Source organism: Chiloscyllium punctatum, chromosome 26, assembly GCF_047496795.1.
Source record: "Chiloscyllium punctatum isolate Juve2018m chromosome 26, sChiPun1.3, whole genome shotgun sequence".
NCBI classification, from domain to species: Eukaryota; Metazoa; Chordata; class Chondrichthyes; order Orectolobiformes; family Hemiscylliidae; genus Chiloscyllium; species Chiloscyllium punctatum.
Genome location: NC_092764.1, coordinates 62,874,646 through 62,897,288, shown reverse-complemented (window position 1 = coordinate 62,897,288; position 22,643 = coordinate 62,874,646). Strand labels below are relative to the sequence as shown.

General features: G+C 45.5%; 1 protein-coding gene across 1 annotated transcript in view; it reads right to left on the bottom strand.

The window, feature by feature from the left end:
* The window catches only part of LOC140496213 (uncharacterized), a 126,468-nt gene extending 104,405 nt beyond the window's left edge, over positions 1-22,063 (bottom strand). The window contains exons 1-4 of the mRNA XM_072595712.1: positions 22,000-22,063; positions 7,445-7,894; positions 6,320-6,464; positions 2,679-2,826 (exon numbers count right to left, since the gene is read on the bottom strand). Coding sequence (XP_072451813.1) covers positions 2,679-2,826; positions 6,320-6,464; positions 7,445-7,894; positions 22,000-22,063 — 807 coding nt within the window. The remainder of the gene's footprint in view (positions 1-2,678; positions 2,827-6,319; positions 6,465-7,444; positions 7,895-21,999) is intronic.
* Between the last annotated feature and the right edge of the window lie 580 nt (positions 22,064-22,643).

Below are 22,643 nucleotides of genomic sequence, written 5' to 3'. Positions count from 1 at the left end.
CACTCACACAGACACACACGCATACACACTGACACACACACATTCACACACAGACACACACAGACACACACGCTCACACACAGACACACAAGCATGCACACACAGACACACACAGACACACACAGACACACACGCTCACACACACTGACACACGGAGACACACACACAGATACATGTACACACATACAGACACACACACAGACACACACACAGACACACACACAGAGACACACACACAGCCATACACGCACACACAGACACACTCGCACACACACACACACACACACACACACACACACACAGGCACACACACTGACACACACAGACACACACGCACACACACACAGACACATACACACACAGACACATACACACACAGACACATACACATGAGCACACACACAGACACACACATACACACAGACACACAGACACAGACACGCACATACACACACACAGACACACACACACAGACACAGACACACACACACACAGACACACACACACACACACAGACACAGACACACCCCAACACCAACTCTTGCTGCTTCCACTTCCATCCAGCTATTCAGCTGTGGGTCATCACCCCAACACACTACAACAGACTCAATCACATTTTACAGCAGAAGGTTCTCCATAATAGCTACAGGGCCGACAGAATCAGTGGGGACAGGACCATTTCATTCACAGAGGGACCTCTGGGAATATGCTGAGAATCATGGGAACAGCTGGAACAGAGCCCATGGCTTCATGGGGGACATTAAGGATGACGGTGAGTAACTGCCTCTGCTGCTCAATCCCCTCCTCACTCTCACCCTGAGATGGGGAATCAAATGAAAGCTGCAGACTGTGGGACCACGGATCTGGTGCTTTCCTCTGCCTCTCCCTCCAACATCCCAACCCTCCCGTTCTGATTGGCTGCTTTCAGATTCCCAGGAACTGCCGGCTGGGGACCTGCTCACAGCCGTGAGGAGGTGGAAGTTCAAACCCAGGTCACTGGTGAGGGGGCATTGTAACTTGATCTCACAGGTGAGCTGCCAGGGGAAATGGGTACCTCGTGTGCCAACTCCATGGAGGGCAGGTTCTGCTGCAGGGAACACAGATGGGGACATTAATGGGAGGCCTACAGAAGGAGGTTGATGGGAATACACACTGAGATGCTTGGAACATTAGCAGGCCATGTCAGACAGCCTATCAAAGGGCATGGTGAAGCTCAGTCCCAATGTGACAGAGGGCACTGTACAGAGCTTGGATCCCATCATTTCCCCCTGGGCCAGTGGGAACCAGCTCCTTGAGTGCAGCAGCTGACAGGGCAGTGATCCAGTATCTGTACTCACTGTCTCAGCCTCTGCTGAAGCTCAGACAGAAGCCAAGAAACCCCTCAATGCTGCAGTGTGAGTTCAGACTGAGGTTGTGCTTGGTCCCATGCAGGCTCAGACCTGCTGTGAACATGACTGTGGATCCCAGTGGGCAAAGGGGTTTGCAGGGTCTTGGAGCAGGCCAGCAGCTCATCCTCCAACAGATCACTAGGGATCTGGGGACGCTGCCTGGGGGACTGGCAGAGGCACCATGGAGCATCAACCTGCTGCCCTCTCTCAGGGCGACAGCATTTGTGCTCTCACTGTGGCCACTCCACCAGTCCCCTTGCTGCTGTCCCTTACCCTGTCAGTCCAGACAGCTGCTGTCTGTTGGGAGATGGTTCAGTCTGAAGCCAGGCCCAGGGTTTCCCCAGGAAATCCTGCAAAAGCCACCTGCAGTCTCCCCCATTGGAGGTCAGCTGCCTTCCACTAACCATGCAGTAACCAACGGGGTAAAGCTGCACAGGAACACCAGGACAGGCACCTGGGCCCTGCACAAGGATGGTCAGTTCCCATTTGTCCACGTCACTGGCTATGTTCCTGAATACAGATTCTGTGATGCACATGTTTGGGGCTTGGCCCTGGGTGGTCCAAGTTGGGGAATTCAGTATTACATCAGGCAGGGAGGCTGCTGTGTAAAACCAGGATAGCAGCTCATCACCTGGTTCCAGTAACACACAGGGGTCATGGGGCACCTTCTCAAGAGGCTGTACCATGTGGGGTATACTGGAAACAGCTGGCACCACAGCACCCATCTCCAGGGGGGCACAGGGCCCATGTAGTCTCATCACAAGCTACACTACAAAGCAGGTACTTTCCCCCTTGGTCATTGTTCAGATTATCCAGTTAGAAATGATCTGATTTTCTTGAACTGTTGCAGTTAAATATTTGTGTGATCCTTACTCCGGGGGATATTTAATACTCAAATATTATCAAGTCAGACAATGTCACATTTCATTACTACACCCTTATTGGGCAGCACGGTGGCACAGTGGTTAGCACTGCTGCCTCAGAGCGCCTGAGACCCAGGGTTCGATTCCCGCCTCAGGCGACTGACTGTGTGGAGTTTGCACGTTCTCCCTGTGTCTGCGTGGGTTTCCTCCGGGTGCTCCGGTTTCCTCCCACAGTCCAAAGATGTGCAGGTCAGGTGAATTGGCCATGCTAAATTGACCGTAGTGTAAGGTAAGGTGTAAATGTAGGGGTATGGGTGGGTTGCGCTTCGACGGGTCGGTGTGAACTTGTTGGGCTGAAGGGCCTGTTTCCACACTGTAATGTAATGTAATCTAATTTTATTAATTACTGCATTGTGAAAACACTTACCCATGAGAAATTAGCAGTAACTTTAAATGACAAATCACCTTTCTGATCCACTTTGATCACAGCAGCCTTAACATTTGGAAGTACAAAGGTTTCACTGTCCATTGGAAAATCCATATCCATCAGGACCTTACGTAGATCAGACTCCAGGCTGGAAAATGCACAGACAGTTAGCACTGGACTGGATAAGAAACAGGGATTCACACATTAGGGTCAATATTAACTTATTTATTACACTTCAGTCTCTGTCATGAACCAAAAACAGTAATTGCTGGTGAAACTCAGCAGGTCTGGTATCTGTGGGGAGAAAGCAGAATGAATGTTCCGAGTCCAGTGACTCTTCATCAGAACCCATCAGCCTTTATCATGATGTCATCACTGTGTGTGCTGAGGGACCAATCATTTACATTTGTTTTAAATGTAAATATGTAAATTAGTTTGACACAACCATGCTGTAAGTTGACCTTCAATAAAAAGTCCTGCTTTAATTTAAAATGAAATGGCTCACAGTTTGAATCAAATCCTTCCACAAAATGTTTCTATTTCCTCTGTGCGTTTCTGTCCAAATTCACCACCATTTTCTGTCCCGGGTCATTTACAGATTTCAGAGGGACAATGGCAGGGATCCGTGTGAGAAAATGTTTAGGATGAGGCCAAACCTTTCCATGCAGTGAGTTTGATGAAGATGTAGAGAGTGATGCTGCTCTGATACCTTACTGCCGTGCTCAGTGTGATCATAAACATACTGTAATAATTACTAAGGTGTCTGATCTGAGTTTCTGTTCATCCCCAAAGAAACCACATCACCACCAGATCAAACATAGCAGCTTCAATGGGGGCATCAGTCTCTTCTCAGTTCCTTCTCAGATGAATCTGAAGAACCATAAGGTAAGATTAAACTGGGAGACAAGAGTATTGTCAGACTTCTTGAAGGCAGTAGCTCAATGGCTTACCCAGCGTGAGGTGCAGTTACTGAACACTGTAGTGACTGACACAAGGTCAGCCAGGTGGATCTCAGAGAATATGAGTTCCCTGATTGGGGCTGTTAACCTGGTCCAATCAGGGAGCCCTGGATGACAGATACAAACTGGAGTGTCCAGGGGTTCTGCTCCCTCCAGGAGCCAGCTCTGAGCTAGCTGGGTCGGTGTTATTGACTACGTTGGTGTCAATAAAGGGTGACTTGGTGATGGGATACCAGCTTTCAGTGAGTTATTTCTGTAATGATGAGAAAAAAGCAGTTTCCTGAAGAGATCCACTTGCAACAGGTGTCTTTGAGTTGGGGTCAACATTTCTGACATTGTGCTGCTATTTGGGAAGCTTGACTCATTCAATCCTGCCGTCGAAGACTGGGCCCAGAATGTGGAAAAATGCAGTATTTTTTCCGGCAAATGACATTAGAGCAGATAACAAGCAATGAGTAATTCTCCTGACAGCGTGTGGTCTCACAACCTTTTTGGTTATTAGGAGCCTGAGTTTTCTTGCAGCACCAGACCCCAAATCATTTCAAGAGTTGATGGATTTAGTGAAGGTTTGTTACAGACCCAAGCCTGCTCTCATTCTGAGACACCATCGGTATTACTCGACAGTTTGAGAACCTTTCAGGGAAATCCGTATCAGAGATTTGGTTAAGACAACTGACAGAGGAATATGATTTTGGTTTAACCCTCAGTGAGATGCTGAGACACCGTTTGGTGTGTGGGCTTTATGAGGTGACCATGCAAAAGCACTGACTCGCTGAAGCCCAACAGGACTTCAAACAGATTGAGGTTCTGGATGGAGGATTGCTCGCTGAGCTGGAAGGTTCATTTTCAGATGTTTCATTGCCGTACTAGGTAACATCATCAGTGAACCTCTGGATGAAGCTTCACTTGAAGGCTCACTGATGATGTTACCCAGTACGGTGACGAAACGTCTGAAAATGAATCCCAATATTCTGCTTGTATGACCCCATTCCATTTTTTAACCCATGATGTTGATATCTGTGCAGTCTACAACCATTGGCTGTTCACCCTTCCACTCCAAACGGTTCCTCCTCTCCAATACAGCAGAGCCAACCACGGTGCAACAGATTTTAGAGTCACTACGTTCCTCTGAGAGGCCATTACCCCCAGCAGGATCCATTGTGGGTCTATCTGTTTTGCAGGGGGATAGCCACAGGGGATTCCTGCACTTGCTGCATCGTTCTGTGACTCGGCCCGGTGATTCACTTTCTCACTTTGGAGTCTAAGCCTGTGATGTGACCATCTCTCTGTACGTGTTATCCTCGATGCCCTCAGCCTCCCAGATGCTCCACAGTGTCCCCAGTCTCTGCTCCAGCTCTGAAACCCAGGCTCCCTTCCAGTAGCTGCAGCTGGAGCCACTTCCTGCACATGTTCTGGTCCCACTTTCCCCACAGAGCAGGAGGAGCACACCACGGCATTGAGATCTACTCCCATGACCTTCTGCTCAATTAGACCCTCAGATTGTCTGTAAAATCAATAACAGTGATTTTTTCCAGGTTCTTCTTCTCTGGGCCACAGCACTATTGCACTTGTAAACTATAAACCCATAATAAAGACATTAAGTGATAAAAATAAATTAAACGCTCACCTAACCGTACTCAGTAAGTCAACTGCTTCTTCTTGCCCCACATGACTATTTGATTCTTCCCAGAGTGCCTCACTATGATGCTGACTGTGGGACACCCTTCCCAGAGTGCCTCAGTATGATGCTGACTGTGGGACACCCTTCCCAGACTGCTTCACCATGATGCTGACGGTGGGACACCCTTCCCAGAGTGCCTCACTATGATGCTGACTGTGGGACACCCTTCCCAGAGTGCCTCACTATGATGCTGACTGTGGGACACCCTTCCCAAACTGCTTCACCGTGATGTTAATGATACAATACTCATATCTGACGATTTCAGTTGAGTGTCCTTGTGAGTGATGAGCAATCTTTACCGAGATGAATGATGATCTTCCCATTGCTCCATGCTCCCTTTCCTGTTGCTGTCCTTGCACCTTCAGTGACCTGTCAGCCTCCACCGTTTCTATCCTTCCCCTTTATATAACCATCAACGTTCCCACGTTACCCTCAGAGCCCATGGTTCTGTGAATTGTGATGCCCTCGTTGGCCATCCACCTCCTCCATGTTGTGGCTAAAGTAGTAGCACCTTGTGAAAACCATCCCTCTCTTAGCTTTCCATCCCCTCCCATGCTTCAGGAAATTCCAGCCTTCCATCTTGAATTTCCTCCTTTCACTCCCACCATTCCCTCATCAACCCAATCCAATGAACCTGATCCTCAGACCTGAGATTCCTGCTTTCCCCAGGAGTCCATGGAAAGGACCCTGAAAAGCCCCTGACCATTAATACCCAAACCTCCAGCTTGGACCATGTCCGAGTCCCCAGAGTAACTTGGGCAGGCCAGCATCGAATGAGAGCCAGCCCAAAGACAGGTGTCCCCACAGCACCCCAGCTGATGTACCAGTGATCTCCAACCTGCTTGAACTTTACCTCAGGGCTGTTCCTGGCCTGCTGGGAGGAAGTAACTGAAACCTGGCAGTGAATCTGTTTAATCTCCGGATAAAATACGCCTAAAATGTGCCCCTTCACTACATCACCTTTTAAACATTGTTTTCAACTTCAAGTTGTTCACACTTACCCGACTGAAATGTTCCCCTCACATTGCCCCAGGATTCTGTTGGTCAGTAACATTGCATAGCGAGCATCATTTAGTTTCAATTGTCCTTTCCTTGTGAGGTCAGTCAATTTGTTTTTCTGATTTATGCAATCAGCCAATGGGGATTCTAATAGGAAAGATACCGTTAGAAAGAAGAGGGAATCTCAACATTTCAATATCAGGAAAGTATGTCAAACTTTGAAATGTTATGTACATGTGCTTGCAAATTGCAGCTTGATGTTAAAAAGGCTTTGTGTCCACACATCTCCATCTTTGTGTCGAACTCTGTCCTGAACAATACAATTAAAATTGTGAAATACTAACAGGAAATGCTGGAACTACCCAGCAGGCCTGCAGCATCTGGGGAGAGGGAAACTGAATGGACGTGGTAACTCAGTGATGTCCAGCCAGATCTTTCTCCCGAGTGAAAGGTCCCGCATCAGAAACAGGAACAATACAAGGACAGGAGAAAGGAAGCTTGGGACTGGGAAAGGAAATCACTTGTGGTCCTGATAGAGCATCGGGAACATTAAACTCTCAACATGGGTCCTGATACATAGCTGAAATCTTTACATCTGTTGTGATTATTATCAATCATCTAATTTACCAAAACCCTTTCAGTTTTATTAGATTACAATTGAGTCTGGTTAGAACAGACATTGGCAAATCTAGCTGGACAGGAACTAATATTCCTGGAATACTGGGAGTAGTTTACCTGTGAGAAATATACTCTCAAGCTTAAAGAAATGCATATTCCACAATCTGGGTTTAAAGCCATCGATCCTTTTCATTAAGCAGGTCATGAAATTAATTGTGTTGTGACATACAATTAACATTATTTACAGAATCAAGGTGTTGTTTTTAGTGCTCATCTGGTGCTCCATAATATAGCCCAGGCCTCCCATCTCCCCCTCCCCATTGACTGGGGACATCTCTGAAGACAGGGAGCAGCACACACCCCCCACTCACACTTTCCTCCTCCTGTGGTTGGAGGAGAAACAGAGAAAGCCTGGGCCTATGTTTCTATTTTATTCTTTATCTGTGATAAATAGAGTCATCGAGTCACATATCTATGATTCACAATGTGTCAGTTATTATTCTACTCACCCCATGCTCCTTCAGATCCAGTAAATTCCAAATAAGAAGCATTTTCCATGTGAACTGGACTGAAGTCTGACTGATTTATGTAAATAAGGTCTCTCAGCAACGGTGAACTCTTGTGTGAACTGCTATTGGAGAGAGTGAAATGTTGACAACATTTCCCTCCAGTGGACATGGCAGTTGGATACGACTTTCCAATATCACCACGGGTTATGTAGAGTTGGCCAACGGATCCTTTCCACGTGATGCAGATTTCTGATGAGGCTGCAGGTGTAGGTGCTGCAGGATCTTGTGTCCAGGAAGATGAACCATTCCCAATGAGATGAGCTTCTATTTCTAAGCCTGTTTTCTTTACAGACACTTTCAATGAACATGGGTCTGGGCCAATGTAGTGATGAAATTTATTAATGTGACTGTTCAGGTATACACAAACTGTAAACTCAGCATCAACGATTGCTGCAAATACAATCACAAAGTAAGCATTAATCAACACCGGAGAAATTTTCTCAGAAGCTTTTTAAATCAATACTGTGACTTTGCTGGAAAATTGAGGGAAGTCCCACACCAATTGCACAATCATGAATTGATCATCAGCAACAACAACAACTTTTTTTTTCATAGCACCTTTAGAGTAATAAAATGTTCCAATGCCCTTCACAAGAGGGTTCTCAAACAAAACTTTGATGCCATTGTAAGGTCTTAATAGTATTTGTAAAACACAGGCTAAAATATTAAAACATTTTGCTGGTTAGAATTATATAAGGATGGAGTCAAGAACTGGGTGAAGAATAGACAGTGTCTGTGTCGTAAGTAATGTTGTAATATGTTGTATAAAGCTGGGAGTTGTCTGTAACCCAGGAGAGTTGATTTTACATTTTATGATGATCAGACTCACTGTCCTTGTATACACATGAAAATATACAACTGTTTGACCTGTTTCCTCAATCCTCCATCAACTTATCAAGTTGTGTGATAAAATAATGCCACAGTCAAAGGCTTTGAGCTTGCCAACACTGAGATGGAGGAAGTTAGAGCTCTTCCAAAACAGAACCCTGGAAAAGGGATCAGGCAATGTAAAGGCAATAGGTTGTACCGAACAGCAAAGTGATACTGTGAGTTTAAGCTGTAACTTTGATGAAATGAGTTTGCCTGAGATTTTGCGCTGAAAGGTGATCGCATGTTCAGAGAGTTCACAATATTCCCTCCTCCTGCCGTGTCTGTTCCCTTCCTCAGCCTGAGCCTGTCACCAAGGAAGAATCTCATGTCATATCCTGCTCACTGAGGAGACCTTTCACCAAACTGAATGACTTCGCTGCTGGAGAGTTTATTGGACTTTGACTGGAGGAAGTTTCAGGATTCAGGAGGATAAATGTACTTTTCCAATTTTTTATTCAGCTTTTAAACTTGTTATAACGAGTTGTGTGAAGGGAACCAGCTCCCTGTTTTCGCACTCCTACTAGTCGGTTGCAAAAACATTTTATTTATTTTGTTCAGCTTACAGTGATGATCTTTCAACTTCAACCTAATTCACTACACAATGCAAGAGCCCATTTTCAAGCCTTTCTTAAATGAAAAGAGGACTTTTATGACTCACTTGATTCAAGGACCAATGATTAAAATGAACAGACGCACACATACACAGAGGTAGGAAGTTCAAAATAGATAGTGGTAGAGGCAGTCAGAATAAGGTTTATGTGGCCTTAGACACCTTGGGGTGTTACTTCTTAACCTGAAATCAGAGTTTAGTGACTTTTATCCTCAACAGTAACAGAATCTGGAGATCTTTGAATTCTTGGTGAACAGTTGTTTCTCGAATTTACTTTTTCACTGGGTACTGTTTCTCAATAGTTTGAATAGAGATAGTCAGCATGGTTTGTGAGGGGCAGGTCATGCCTCACAAACTTTATTGGATTCTTTGCCGATATGACAAAACATGTTGATGAAGGTAGAGCAGTGGATGTGGTGTACATGGATTTCAGTAAGGCATTTGATAAGATTCCCCATGGTAGGCTCATACAGAAAGTAAGGAGGCATGGGATACAGGGAAACTGTCTGTCTGAATACAGAATTGGCTGGCCCATAGAAGACAGAGAGTGATGGTTGATGGAAAGTATTCACCTGGAGCTTGGTGAACAGTGGTGTTCTGCTGGGAACAGTTCTGGGACCTCTGTTCTTTGTGATGTTTATAAATGAGTAAGATGAAGAAGTGGAAAGATAGCTTAGTAAGTTTGTTGATGACACAAAGATTGGTGGAGTTGTTGATAGTGCAGAGGGCTGTTGTAGGTTGCAACAGGACATTGACAGGATGCAGGACTGGGCTGATAAGTGGCAGATGGCATTCGACCTGGAAAAGTGTGAAGCTGTTCTCATTGGAAAGTTGAATTTGAATGCTGAATCCAGGATTGAAGGCATGATTCTTGGCAGTGTGGAGGAACAGAAGGGTATTGGGTTCCATGTCCATAGATCCCTCAAAGTTGCCACCCAGGTTGATAGGGTTGTTAAGAAGGTGTATGGAGTGTTAGCTTTCATGAGCAGGGGGATTGAGTTTTCGAGCTACGAGGTTATGCTGCAGCTCTACAGAGCCCTGAAATGTTGTGTTCAGTTCGAGTTGCCTCATTATTGGAAAACTTTCAAGAAGATGCAGAGGAGATTTACCAGGACATTACCAGGACTGGAGGGCATGGCATCTGAAGAAAGGAGCTAGGGATTTTCTCATTGGAGCTAAGAAGGATGAGAGGTGACTTGATAGATGTGTATATGATGTTCAGAGGCATAGAAAGAGTGGATTGTCAGAGAGTTTTTCCCATGGCAGAATGTCTATCATGAAGGGGCATAATTGGTGGAAGATTTAGGGAAGATATCAGATGTCGGTTCTTTACTCAGAGAGTGGGGCGTGGGTGGGGTAGTCGGAATGTGGAATGCACTGCCAGTAGTGGTAGTAGAGTCAGATACATTAGGGACATTTTAAGTGAATCTTGGAAGATTCGTACAAGGAAGGGTGAATCGGTTAGTCTGATCTTAGAGGAGGATAAAAGACTGGCACAACATTGAGGGCCGAATGGCCTGTACTGTGCTGAACTAATCTATGTCTGTCAGCAGCACTTGTGTGATAACTTTATCTCTACAATTGTCTTAATTTGTTACTTTACCTTCGACGAACTCTGTTTGTATCGTGTTAATTTTCTGTCTCTCTTTTCAACAGTCAATGATGGGAAATGTACAGGAATCACATGAACACTGGGACCAATGTTCACACTGAGATACATAATCCATCCCATTGGATCACCAGCCTCATACAGCATTGAAAATAAACTGGGGAATTTAAAAGAAGTGAAACAAAGCAAGTCCTGAGAAATGAATTACCTTTCCCAATGTGAAAGCTGAAGAAACAGAACAGAAGGCATTGAGAGTTGATCAGTCTGTGAAAGGAGCTGGTTTTGAGAGGCATCTTCCACTGGGTTCCTCCTCTGGAAAATCAACATTGGGAATATGAGAGCACAAGGTGAGGATCACACAAATGGTGGTTACATCCAAAACATACAAAATTACATGGAGTTAAATGATGACCTGTCATTGTACCAACACCCAGTGACACCAATTGACAGGATGTAGCTCCCATTTGAAATCACCGTGTTCGGTGAATTTTGGGGGAAATTATTGAGATTTTAATGGAGTGAAAACCTTAGCTGGAGTTGTCAGGCTGCTGGGACTCAGCTGTGAGTGACCAAGTGAAACAGGGACTGATAGAGGCTGAGGGCAGCTCATCTGTCCTTGTTAGTTCATGGTCTGAGGAGACCAGAGACCCCAATCTTCATTCTCCTCATATTTTTAATCATTCAGGACCATACAATATGAAAAAGAGTGAATCAAATTACACCACTGCAGAATATTTAAGGCAGGAATCAGACCAGCCACAATTACTGGGCAAATGGATGAATAGCGCTGAAAATGTGTTGCTGGAAAAGCACAGCAGGAGTCTTTCCTGAAGAAGGGCTCATGCCCGAAACGTCGATTCTCCTGCTCCTTGGATGCTGCCTGACCTGCTGTGCTTTTCCAGCAACACATTTTCAGCTGTGATCTCCAGCATCTGCAGTCCTCACTTTCTCCTCCAAATAGATGAATAATCAATTGAAAACACACATGATTATTCAGACCATAACCGATAGACCTGCTCCTGGCAACGTATGGTTTATAGGTTTGGGGGAAGAGTTGAAGTGGGTCAAATGATAAATTGGGGATAGGGTCAGAGGTTATTAGTTCAGATTAGATGTTCAAGTTGGAAATCAGGGTGACTGATGTAAATTGGGTTTTGGGCTGGGGTTTGGGAGTTGGGGTTAATGCTGAGGGTTTTTAGTTAAGGAGTGGGGATGGTATATTGGTGAAAGTTTAACCCAGCAAGACCAGCTTCCTCATTGTGACACCAGTTACTGTTAATGCCACTAATTGCAATGCTGTCGACATCACAAGCATTCTGTAAAGGAATGAACAATAGATAAAAAGGTGTGAAATGGAAGAACTGAACTGGGACAGAGCATTTAGTAAGGGGTTTCAGAATGATGCTGAACAAACCAATTTCAATGGTCTGAACAATATGAAAATAACTACTCAATACAGCACAGAATGGTCAGACATAAGAATGTAACTGTTTAAAAGTTTAAAGTGAGGGTTTTATAATACACTGGTCTCATCTTTCTTGGATTTCTGAATTCGCATCTTGTCACCAAAAACATATGCATTCATTCATTAAACAATATTCAAAAGGAGTATATTAATAATATGAAGATTGATCCCTGTTTCAAACATGGAAAGGCGAGAGAAACCCAAACTGCTCAATGGGAAATGGTCTTTCCAGGGAGATATTGTTAATGTCCCTCAGGTACGAATCTGTCAGGTTGAACACGGAATACAGCTTCAACCAAATAACTGACTGTGGATGAAAACTTCCAGTGAGGAAACTTCCATGTTAGAAAACAGGAATTACAATTTACGATGAGTCCACATTTATTCTCATTGAGACAGGCAGCATGCAAACTACACACTGTCTCCTCACTTCAATAATGTCAGTGTGCAGCCCAGCACTGAATCAGACTGCACAATCAACAGGGGGCCAGTAAAGTGTTTGGATCACCCATCGTTCAGCTCGACCTTCACGTTTAAAGGTTACTACAGGGCATCCACAAACTTTGCAACAACAAAACTCAAAGTACCTGAGTGCTGAGTGGCCATTGGATGGCTGTCTGTTTAAATGACCTTGTTGGGTGTTGGCTCATTGTCCACCAGCTCGGAGTGATTAGGAGAGGACATTGACTGGACCCATGGTCTCCACGTTGGCAGGATATGCACCAAATCAGCCAAAGAGGCTGTTTTCACATCAGAATCTGCTGTATATTTCCAGCTCACCCATAACATGTCCATACATCAGCCCTGACAGGAATGGGCTGGAGTGGAATTCTACAGCCCCTGTCTCTACCACACCTCAATTAAAATACACATCAAATAGGCTAAGTAGGTCATGGAAATAACTTGTTGATTAAACAAATGATAAACATCAGGAATAATCTGCATAAGCAGCAAAATGAAAACAAAATCTACAGCTGCTGCAAGTTAGGAGCTAATTGTCCAATATGGAGGGTGGGCTTTACACACACATTCAATGTTAAAATTGCACTGACCACCTCACAGATGACACCAGAATTACTGACATGTTCTCCTGCCACCAATATCTTCTTGGGGATACTGGGGTTAAAGTACAGTGTGTAAAACCAAAAGCTCCATGAGCAGCACTGCATGGTCAAGAGAAAAATGGCCTGAATGATGTTTGTCTGAATTTGGGCAGTGGGTCAGATAGATCCCTCTGACAACATAGTATTCAATGGAGAGGTCAAAGTGTAATGGTGAATCCATGTGAGACCTCAGCAACACGGACAATTAGACTGCATTCACTTCATGTTCACACCACAGCCTCTACATCTGTGGAAGACGCATCCACTGCCCTCTGCCTGAAATCACTCACATTGGGGTGTACTCAGGACCCTCATCATTGTGAGACACAAATATCAGTCTAGTCAGCTGTACACTAAACAAAACTGTGACCCTGCAATTCTAATTCCAATGATACTGCTTTCTCACTGTCTTGGAACGTTCACACAGTGACTCAGAACTTATGATGGACAGGGGATAGGAATTTCTGTTCTTCAGACAGTCATCCTGATCTTGAACCAAGACCCAGCCTTTGTACAGACTGGATGACTGTGTGAGTGAGTCATATCGACATCCACAGAGAGTAGAAGGAGTATTACTGTGTTCATACAGTCCTCATTCCAAATCTTACACAGGGCAGTGTAGGAGCTTCTGAAAACACAGGGACAGCAGGTTCCAGAGTTGCACCCAAAGTTGTGCACCAATCCCACCCTCACCAATGTGATACCCTCCTGTAGGTCCCACTAACCCTGGCAGGGTCAGTGTTGGAAGGAACCGTGAGGGACAATAACAGACCAAGAAATTCAGGAACAGTTTGTGTAACTATCCATGAAACAGTGAACAGACAGAGGGTCACAAAATACTTCACACAGAATGTTCTCCTCCTTCCATTATAAAACCTCGATTGGATCAATACATTTATGTTCCGAAATTTGCCAAAAAACAGAAAAATATACAATTGCCCTGAACATTCCTAACACAAAATGTAGTGTTGGTCAGTTTCATTCAGGAAGGTTCGGTTAATGACAATATATTAAAACAAGCAAGTTTACATTTCACATTCGACTTTGTCAACCTGGACTTAAATAGTAAAAATATTCGGATTAAAAGCATAAATAAAGTAATACCTGCTCCTTTCCTGTGGCCTGCGGGTCCTAGACATTGAGAAACTGACACACAATGTAGGAATTCTATATGTGCTAGAAATTTGCCTGTGGAGGTACTTTTGCATTGATAACCAGCTTTATTGATTTCCTGGAACAATCGGAGCTGAGCTCTGTGTGCACCAGTCTCATAAACTTGGAAATACATTCATAGAATCCCTTCTGTGTGGAAACAGGCCCTTCAGCCCAACAGGTCCACACTGGCCTCCAAAGAGTATCCCACTCAAATCCATTCCCCTACATTTACCCCAAACTAACACATCCCTGAAGACTATGGGGAATTTAGCATGGCCAACACACCCAACCTGAACTCCTTTGGATTGTATGAGGAAACCCACACAGGTACAGGGAGAATGGGCAAATACCACACCGACTGGCACCTGAGGCTGGAATCAAACCTGGGTCCCTGGTTGTATGAGGGAGCAGTGCTAACCACTGAGCCACCGTGCCTCCCCTAACATTGAGCTGGACACAAGCCTGCAGGAAATGGTATCCATTGATGGTTCAAAATAAAAGGGAATGTTGAGCCAAGTAAGAGGTGAATCCAAATATGTCAAAGGCAGCACCATCTTCTGATGTTATCGATCACTGAGGGAACTCATGCAGTCAGTTACCCTTGGGCCAAGCTTCAATGTTGGGGCAGTCTCAGAGGGGATTCCAGTCAGTGAATGTCCTGTGTGGGGGAGGAAAGCATCGGACACAGAAATAATGAGCAGTTTATCCAAATACAATGTGGATATAAATCTTCATGAAAAGAATATTTCAACAAACAGCCCTCTGATTATCTTTAATTCCCAGGGCACAAAGTATGACTCTGACTGAGAGAGTGGTCCCCCGAGCTACAATCAATGAGACAAGTTTTTTTCCACCTGTTTGCTCCATATTGCGTACTGTCCAAGGCAGAGATCGGATGCTTTGCTGCTGCTGAGAATGTACAAGAGAACAAGAGAATGTACAACCTGGTACAGTGCATGGGCAACAGCATGGGGAGCTGGGAACACTACAACAACAACGTGTATTTATATAGCACCTTTACTAATGAAACATCCCAAAGTGTATCACAGGATACTTTGAGGGAGGAGGGAAGGCAGTAATTTGGAGTGAGTGGAGAAATCGATTGTTGGGGAGAAGAGGACACAGATGAGGAAATACAGCTGTGTAAAGTCACTCCAATTCACTGAGCAGGGTCAGGGGTGGACTGGAAATAATCCTGAAGGTGAGAAAGGTAGAGGCCAAGGATCGAGGGAAATATAATAATGACCAACATTGGATGGGGTGAGATACCTGTGTCCATCCTCCACCTCCATCATAAACACAAAGTCTGACTCTTCTGAGTTATTTGTGTCCCATCCATGAGAAGATTAAAGACTGTGAGGTGGGCAATGGGAAAGTGACTCAGCTGCTCCTTCCTTGACTGGGACTCAGACCCGAATGTGTCAAATTCAGCAAAGATTTGGGAGAGGATGTGAAAATGCAATGAGTTCAAGGTAATGTCACCACAGGCTGAGTGGTCCATTGCAGAGAGAGGATCAACTGGTCCTGGTTTAACCTGAGGGTCACCCTGCACAGGGGAAGGGAGAGGTTGAGAAGAAGAGCCCTTTATGGGAACCTCAATTCATGCAGGAATTGAACCCACACTGTTGGCATCACTCTGCACTGTAAACCAGCTCTCCAGCCAACTGAACTGTCAAAGTTCAAGGATGTTTCTGGGAACTTTGAAGAGCACAGGTTCAGGTTCGGTGTTCAGTGGAAAGTCTCAGATGTGTCCTTTCCCCATTTCTCTTCCCCGCTGTCCTCGGGACCAGAGAGTGATTCCCCAGTCCAGGGAATACCTGCTGGAAATCTGGCTTCCAGATAAATGTTAGATCCTTCTGGTACACTCTTATTGAATCTCAAGTAGGATAAGCCTGTCTTACTACAACAGAAACCATCTGTCACTCTATAAGGAGCTGTTTAGATAAGAAACACAGAAATATACAGCAAATTGAGCAGATGGTAGCTGTTGAAATACCACCGAGACCATGAGAAACTGTGGGAGCTGATTTATTCACATATCCAGAGAGGAGTCTCACAGGCACAGGCTCCTGAAAGGTCCCTTTTATATTCAGAAAGTCAACAGCTTGAGAACCACAACAAGTATCTCAGCAGCTCGAGTTCCTTTTGCTGAGCAAGGGATTCTGCAAGGACTAAGATTTGACAATGCACCCAATTCAAATCCAGACGGTCAGTCTCGGAGAATGAATCACTGACACTGGGGACAATTAGTGTCTTACAATGGGCTGTGTGTAATAGCAGACCATGTGATAACAAGACCTAGTGTGTGGGGATTGGTTTGGGGTTGGGTTTCCTAAGCTGACCATTATCTACTCCTTTGCCTGTCTGACTGTCCATCTCTCACTTTGGGCTCTATCTCCACCTGTCGCTTACCCCTCAACCCCTCCCCAAACCCATCTTCTGTATAAAAGCCAACTTTCTCCCAGCTGCCATCAGTTCTGAGGAACGGTCACTGAACCCAAAGTGTCAATTCTGATTTCTCTCCAAAGATGCTCCCAGACCTATTGACGTTTTCCAGCAATTTCTGTTTTTGTTTCTGATTCCCAGCATCAGGATTTCTTTTGGTTTTCTTATTGGATCATAATTTTATTAGTTTTAAAATAGTTTAGAAAAGGACAGACGTGATCCAAAAATTAAAGTTCAATATTGGAGTGAGGCCAATTTTGATGATATTAGGTAGGAACTGTCAAAGGTTGTTTGGGTGAGGCAATTCACGGGGTTGAGATGGGGAGGTGATGGTTAGAGATGGGGAGGCCTTCGAAAATGAGATAATGGATGTTCAGAGACAGTATGTTCCTGTTAGTGCAAAGCGTAAGGCTGGTGGGTACGGCAAATACTGGATAAATATAAAAATTGAGGCTAGATAAGAGTGGTGCTGGGAAAACACAGCAGGTCAGGCGGCATCCGAGGAGCAGGAAAATCAACGTTTTGGGCAAAAGCCCTTCATCAGGAATAGAAGCAGGGTGCCTGCAGAGTGGAGAGATAAATGAGAGGGTGATGGGGCTGGGAAGAAAGTAGCATAGAGTACAATAGGTGAATGGGGGTGGGGATGGAGGTGATAGGTCAGGGAGGAGGGTGGGGGAAGGTAGCATAGAGTACAATGGGTGAATGGGGGTGTGGATGGAGGTGATATGTCAGAGAGGAGGGTGGTGTGGATAGGTGGGAAGGAAGATTGGCAGGTAGGTCAGTTCATGAGGGCGGTGCTAAGCTGGAAAGTTGGAGCTGGGGTGAGGTGGGGGAAGGAGAAATGAGGAAACTGGTGAAATCCACATTGATGCCCTGGGGTTGAAGTGTTCCAAGACGGAAGATGAGGCATTCTTCTTACAGGCGTCGGATGGTGAGGGAGTGGCGGTGGAGGATGCCCAGGACCTCCATGTCCTCGGCAGAATGGGAAGTGGAGTTGAAATGTTGGGCCACAGTGCGGTGTGGTTGATTGGTGTGGATGACCCAGAGATGTTCCCGAAAGCACTCTGCTAGGAGGTGTCCAGTCTCCCCAATGTAGATCAGACCGCATCGGGAGCAATGAATACAATAACTGACTTTGGTGGATATGCAGGTAAAACTTTGATGGGTGTGGAAGGCTCCTTTGGAGCCTTGGATGGAGGTGAGGGAGGAGGTGTGGGCGCAGGTTTTGCAATTCCTGCAGTGGCAGGGGAAGGTGCCAGGACGGGAGGGTGGGTTGTTGGGGGGCGTAGACCTGACCAGGTATTCACAGAGGGAACGGTCTTTGCGGAAGGTGGACAGGGGTGGAGAGGGAAATATATCCCTGGTGCTGGGGTCTGTTTGGAGATAGTGGAAATGTTGGCGGATGATGAGGTTTATGCCAAGGTTGGTCGGGTGGAAGGTGAGCACTAGGGGTGTTCTGTCCTTGTTGCAGTTGGAGGGATGGGGTTTGAGGGCAGAGGTGCGGGATGTGAATGAGATGCATTGGAGGGCATCTTCAACCACGTGGGAAGGGAAATTGTGGTCTCTAAAGAAGGAGGCCATCTGGAACACACTTCAGTTTGCTTTCCTAATATCCTTTTTGATTTCTCTTTTCACTCTCCTACCCCTCTTAATTTTCTACAGTGTGAGTTCTCAGCATCAGACATAATTATTTACTTCAGTCAGACACTGGTTAGACGTGATGTGATACATCTTTGGGGCAGGTGGGACTTGCACCCAGATCATTCTGGCCCTGAGGAAGGGGCACTGCCGCTCTCCCACAACACCCCTCGGTATTGGATAGAAACTTTCCTTTCTGCCTTATGTTATCCCCATAAGCTCCTTGATATCTTGGGGAGAGTGGGTCTTGAGATTTGGACATTGCCCCCTGTTTTCTTTGTGGGAACATATTGACTCTAAAACCCTCGAATCTCCCACTTGAATATCTTGCAGCACACTGACACTGATTTACCTTCAAGAACCTGTTTCCACCACACTTTCGCAAAGTCATTGCACAGCTGACCTTCCACCTCCAATTGCGAATTCTTCTAACTCCTGTTCTATCGCTGTCCTTTTCAGTAATTATGTAGTTACTACTCACTGGTGACCCTGCATCACTGCTATTGACACTTCATTCCCCTGCACATGCTCAGTTCCTCCTTTTCTCTCATTGCAGGACAAATTGGCCAATAACCTGATTGAGAGGCCCAAGGTGGAGAGGAGTGAACAAAGAACAAAGAACGAAGAAAGTTTACAGCCCAGGAACAGGCCCTTCAGCCCCCCAAGCCTGAACCGATCCAAATCTACTGTCTAAACCTGTCGCCCAATTCCTAAGCGTCTGTATCCCTCTGCTCCCCACCTCCTCATGCATCTGTCCAGACGCATCTTCAATGAATCTCCCGTGCCTGCCTCTACCACCCCTGCTGGCAATGCATTCCAGGCACCCACCACCCTCTGCGTAAAGTACTTGCCGCGTGTAACCCCCTTTAACTTTTCACCTCTCACCTTGAAAGCGTGACTTCTCGTTATTGGATCCTTCACCCTGGGAAAAAGCTTATCGCTATCCACCCTGTCGATACCCTTCATTATTTTGAAAACCTCAATCAGGTTCCCCCTCAATCTCCTTTTTTCTAATGAAAACAAACCTAACCTACTCAACCTCTCTTCATAGCTAGCACCTTCCATACCAGGCAACATCCTCGTAAACCTTCTCTGAACCCTCTCCAAAGCTTCCACATCCTTTTGGTAATGTGGTGACTAGAACTGTACACTGTATTCTAAATGCAGCTGAACCAATGTCTTGTACAATTTTAACATGACTTGCCAGCTCTTATACTCAATACCCCGTCCAATGAAGGCAAGCACAACATATGCCTTCTTGACCACTCTATCCACCTGTGCAGCAACCTTCAGGGTACAATGGACCTGCACTCCCAGATCTCTCTGCTCATCAACTTTTCCCAAGGCTCTTCCGTTCACTGTATAATTCACTCTAGAATTAGACTTTGCTGAAGTGCATCACCTCACAGTTGTCTGGATTGAACTCCATCTGCCACTTCTCCGCCCATCTCTCCAGTCTATCTATAACCTCCTGTATTCTCTGACAGTCCCTTATGCTTTCTGCTACTCCCCCAATCTTTGAGTCATCTATAAACTTGCTGATCATACCAACAGTGCCCTCTTCCAGATCATTTATGTATATCACAAACAACAGTGGCCCCAGCATTGACCCGTGTGGGACACCACTGGTCACCTTTTCTCCATTTCGAGAAACTCCCTTCAACTACTACTCTCTGAGTCCTGTTGCTCAACCAGTTCCTTATCCACCTAGCTAGAACACCCTGCACACCATGTGACTTCACTTTCTCCATTAGTTTACCATGGGGAACCTTATCAAAAGCCTTACTAAAGTCCATGTATATGACATCAAAAGCCCTTCCTTCATCAATCAATTTTTTCACTTCCTCAAAGAACTCTATTAAGTTGGTAAGGCACGATTTCCCCCGCACAAAACCATCACTGATGAGCCCATTCCTTTCTAAATATAAGTAAATCCTATCCCTCAGTGCCTTCTCCAGCAACTTTCCCACCACTGACATCAGGCTCACTGGTCTATAGTTACCTGGAATATCCCTACTAACCTTCTTGTACAGGGTTACAACATGAACAACCTTCCAGTCCTCTGGCACCACATCTGTGTTTAAGGATGCCACAAAGATATCTGTCAGGGCCACACCTATTTCCTCTCTCGCCTCCCTCAGCAACCTGGGATAGATCCCATCCTATCCTGGGGATTTGTCCACCTTAATAACCTCTAGCATACATAACAGATCTTCCCTACTTATGTTCACATGATCCAGACTAATCTCTAAGCTCAACATTCATCATGTTCCTCTCCTCCGTGGACACTGATGCAAAGTAATCATTCAGAATCTCACCCATTCTCTCAGGTTCGACACACAGCCCTCCTTCATTATCCTTTAGTGGACCAATCCTTTCTCTAGTTACCTGCTTGCTTCTTATATCAGAATAAAATACTTTGGCTTTCTCCTGAATTCTGCTCGCTCAAGCTATTTCATGCACCCTTTGCGCCCACTTGATTTCTCGTTTAAGACTGGTCCTACTCTTCCGATATTCCTCCAGGGCCCACTCTGTTCTTAGCTGCCTGGACCTTATATATGCTTCCCTTTTCCTCTTGGCTAATCGTACGATTTCTCCTGTCATCCACGATTCACGAATCTTGCCTTCCCTGTCCTTTGCCTTCAACAGGACATGCCTATCCTGCACTATCTTTAACCTATCTTTGAAAGCCTCCCACATCTCAAATGTGGACTTCCCTTCAAATAGTTGTGTCCAATCCACATTTCCCAACTCCTGCCTAATTTTGATATAATGGGCCTTGGCCCAGTTTAATACTCTTCCCTTAGGACCACTCTCATCCTTGTCTACGAGTATTCTAAAACTTCGAGAATTACAGTCACTGTTCCCAAAGAAATCCCCCACCGCAACTTCTACCACCTGGCCTGGCTCATTCCCCAATATCAGGTACAATATGACCCCTTCCCTCGTCGGACTATTGATATTTTGCTCGAGAAAACTCTCCTGGACACTTCTGACAAATTCAATCCCATCCAGGCCTCTGACGCTAAGTGTATCCCAGTCAATGTTGGGAAAATTAAAATCTCCCATCGCCACTACCTTATTGCCTCGACATCTTTCCATAATCTGGTGGATTTCAGCTCCTCACTCCCTGCAGGGAAAACATTCTGGAATTAGCTGGAGAAGAACCTGGTGGCTCATGTGGGAAGAGGGAAGCCTGTATGTCGCACACACTGACCCAGCTTCATTGGGCTGTGCTTCCCTCACATTAACACCAGGGCTAATTGATTCTTAACCACTCCACCCACCCCAGAAGAGGAATATCTGCTCCACCCACTTTTCATCTGGTCTCAGCAATTTTTGCTGCTGTTGTGTAATTGATATTTGAGCTTTTGTGATAAAGTTCCAATTTCATGTTCTTGGGAGAGACGTACAGGCTGCTTCTGTGTGAGAATATTTTCCCTCCATCCTTCATGTTCCCTTTTATGTTGCTGACCCTGTGTCCCCTATGACCTTACAGTGTCCCCCTGATTCTTTGTTTCAATTAATGTGCTCACTTTAGTCCGATGGGCAATGAGTTTATAAATTCCAATGTCCTTGATGGCTTTGCATGATCGTTACCTGGGAGAGCCAGTCCCCCTCTGATTTCATCTTTCTTCTCTAGAACGTCCCCCTGTCGATTCATATCCCCCTAGTGATGCGATGCAATGAAATCCACCCCTAGGCATGAGTAGCTCACTTTCCCCAGGTTACCATGATCCTTCACCCATATGCCCCTGAATAATACTCAGCAAAATACAGAAACACAGAAGATAGGAGCAGGAGGAGGCCATTCGGCCCTTCAAGCCTGCTTGACCATTCATCATGATCATGGCTGACCATCCAACTCAATAGCCTAATCCTGCTTTCTCCCCATAACCTTCGATCCCATTCACCCCAAGTGCTGTCTCGAGCTGCTTCCTGAATACATTCAATGGTTTGTCACCAGCTCCTTCCTGTGGTAATGAGTTCCACAGACTCACCACTCTTTGGGTAATGAAATGGCTCCTCTTCTCCATCCTAAATGGTCTACCCTGAACCTCAGACTGTGACCCCAGGTTCTGGACACACCCACCATCGGGTACATCCTCCCTGCCTCTACCCTGTCCAGTCCTGTGGAAGTCTCTAGGTCTCTATGAGATCCTCCCTCATTTGTCTGAACTCCAACAAGGACTGAGCTGAGGACTGACAGTGGGCCACCCCTTAGGTCTGACTTGGAGGGACAG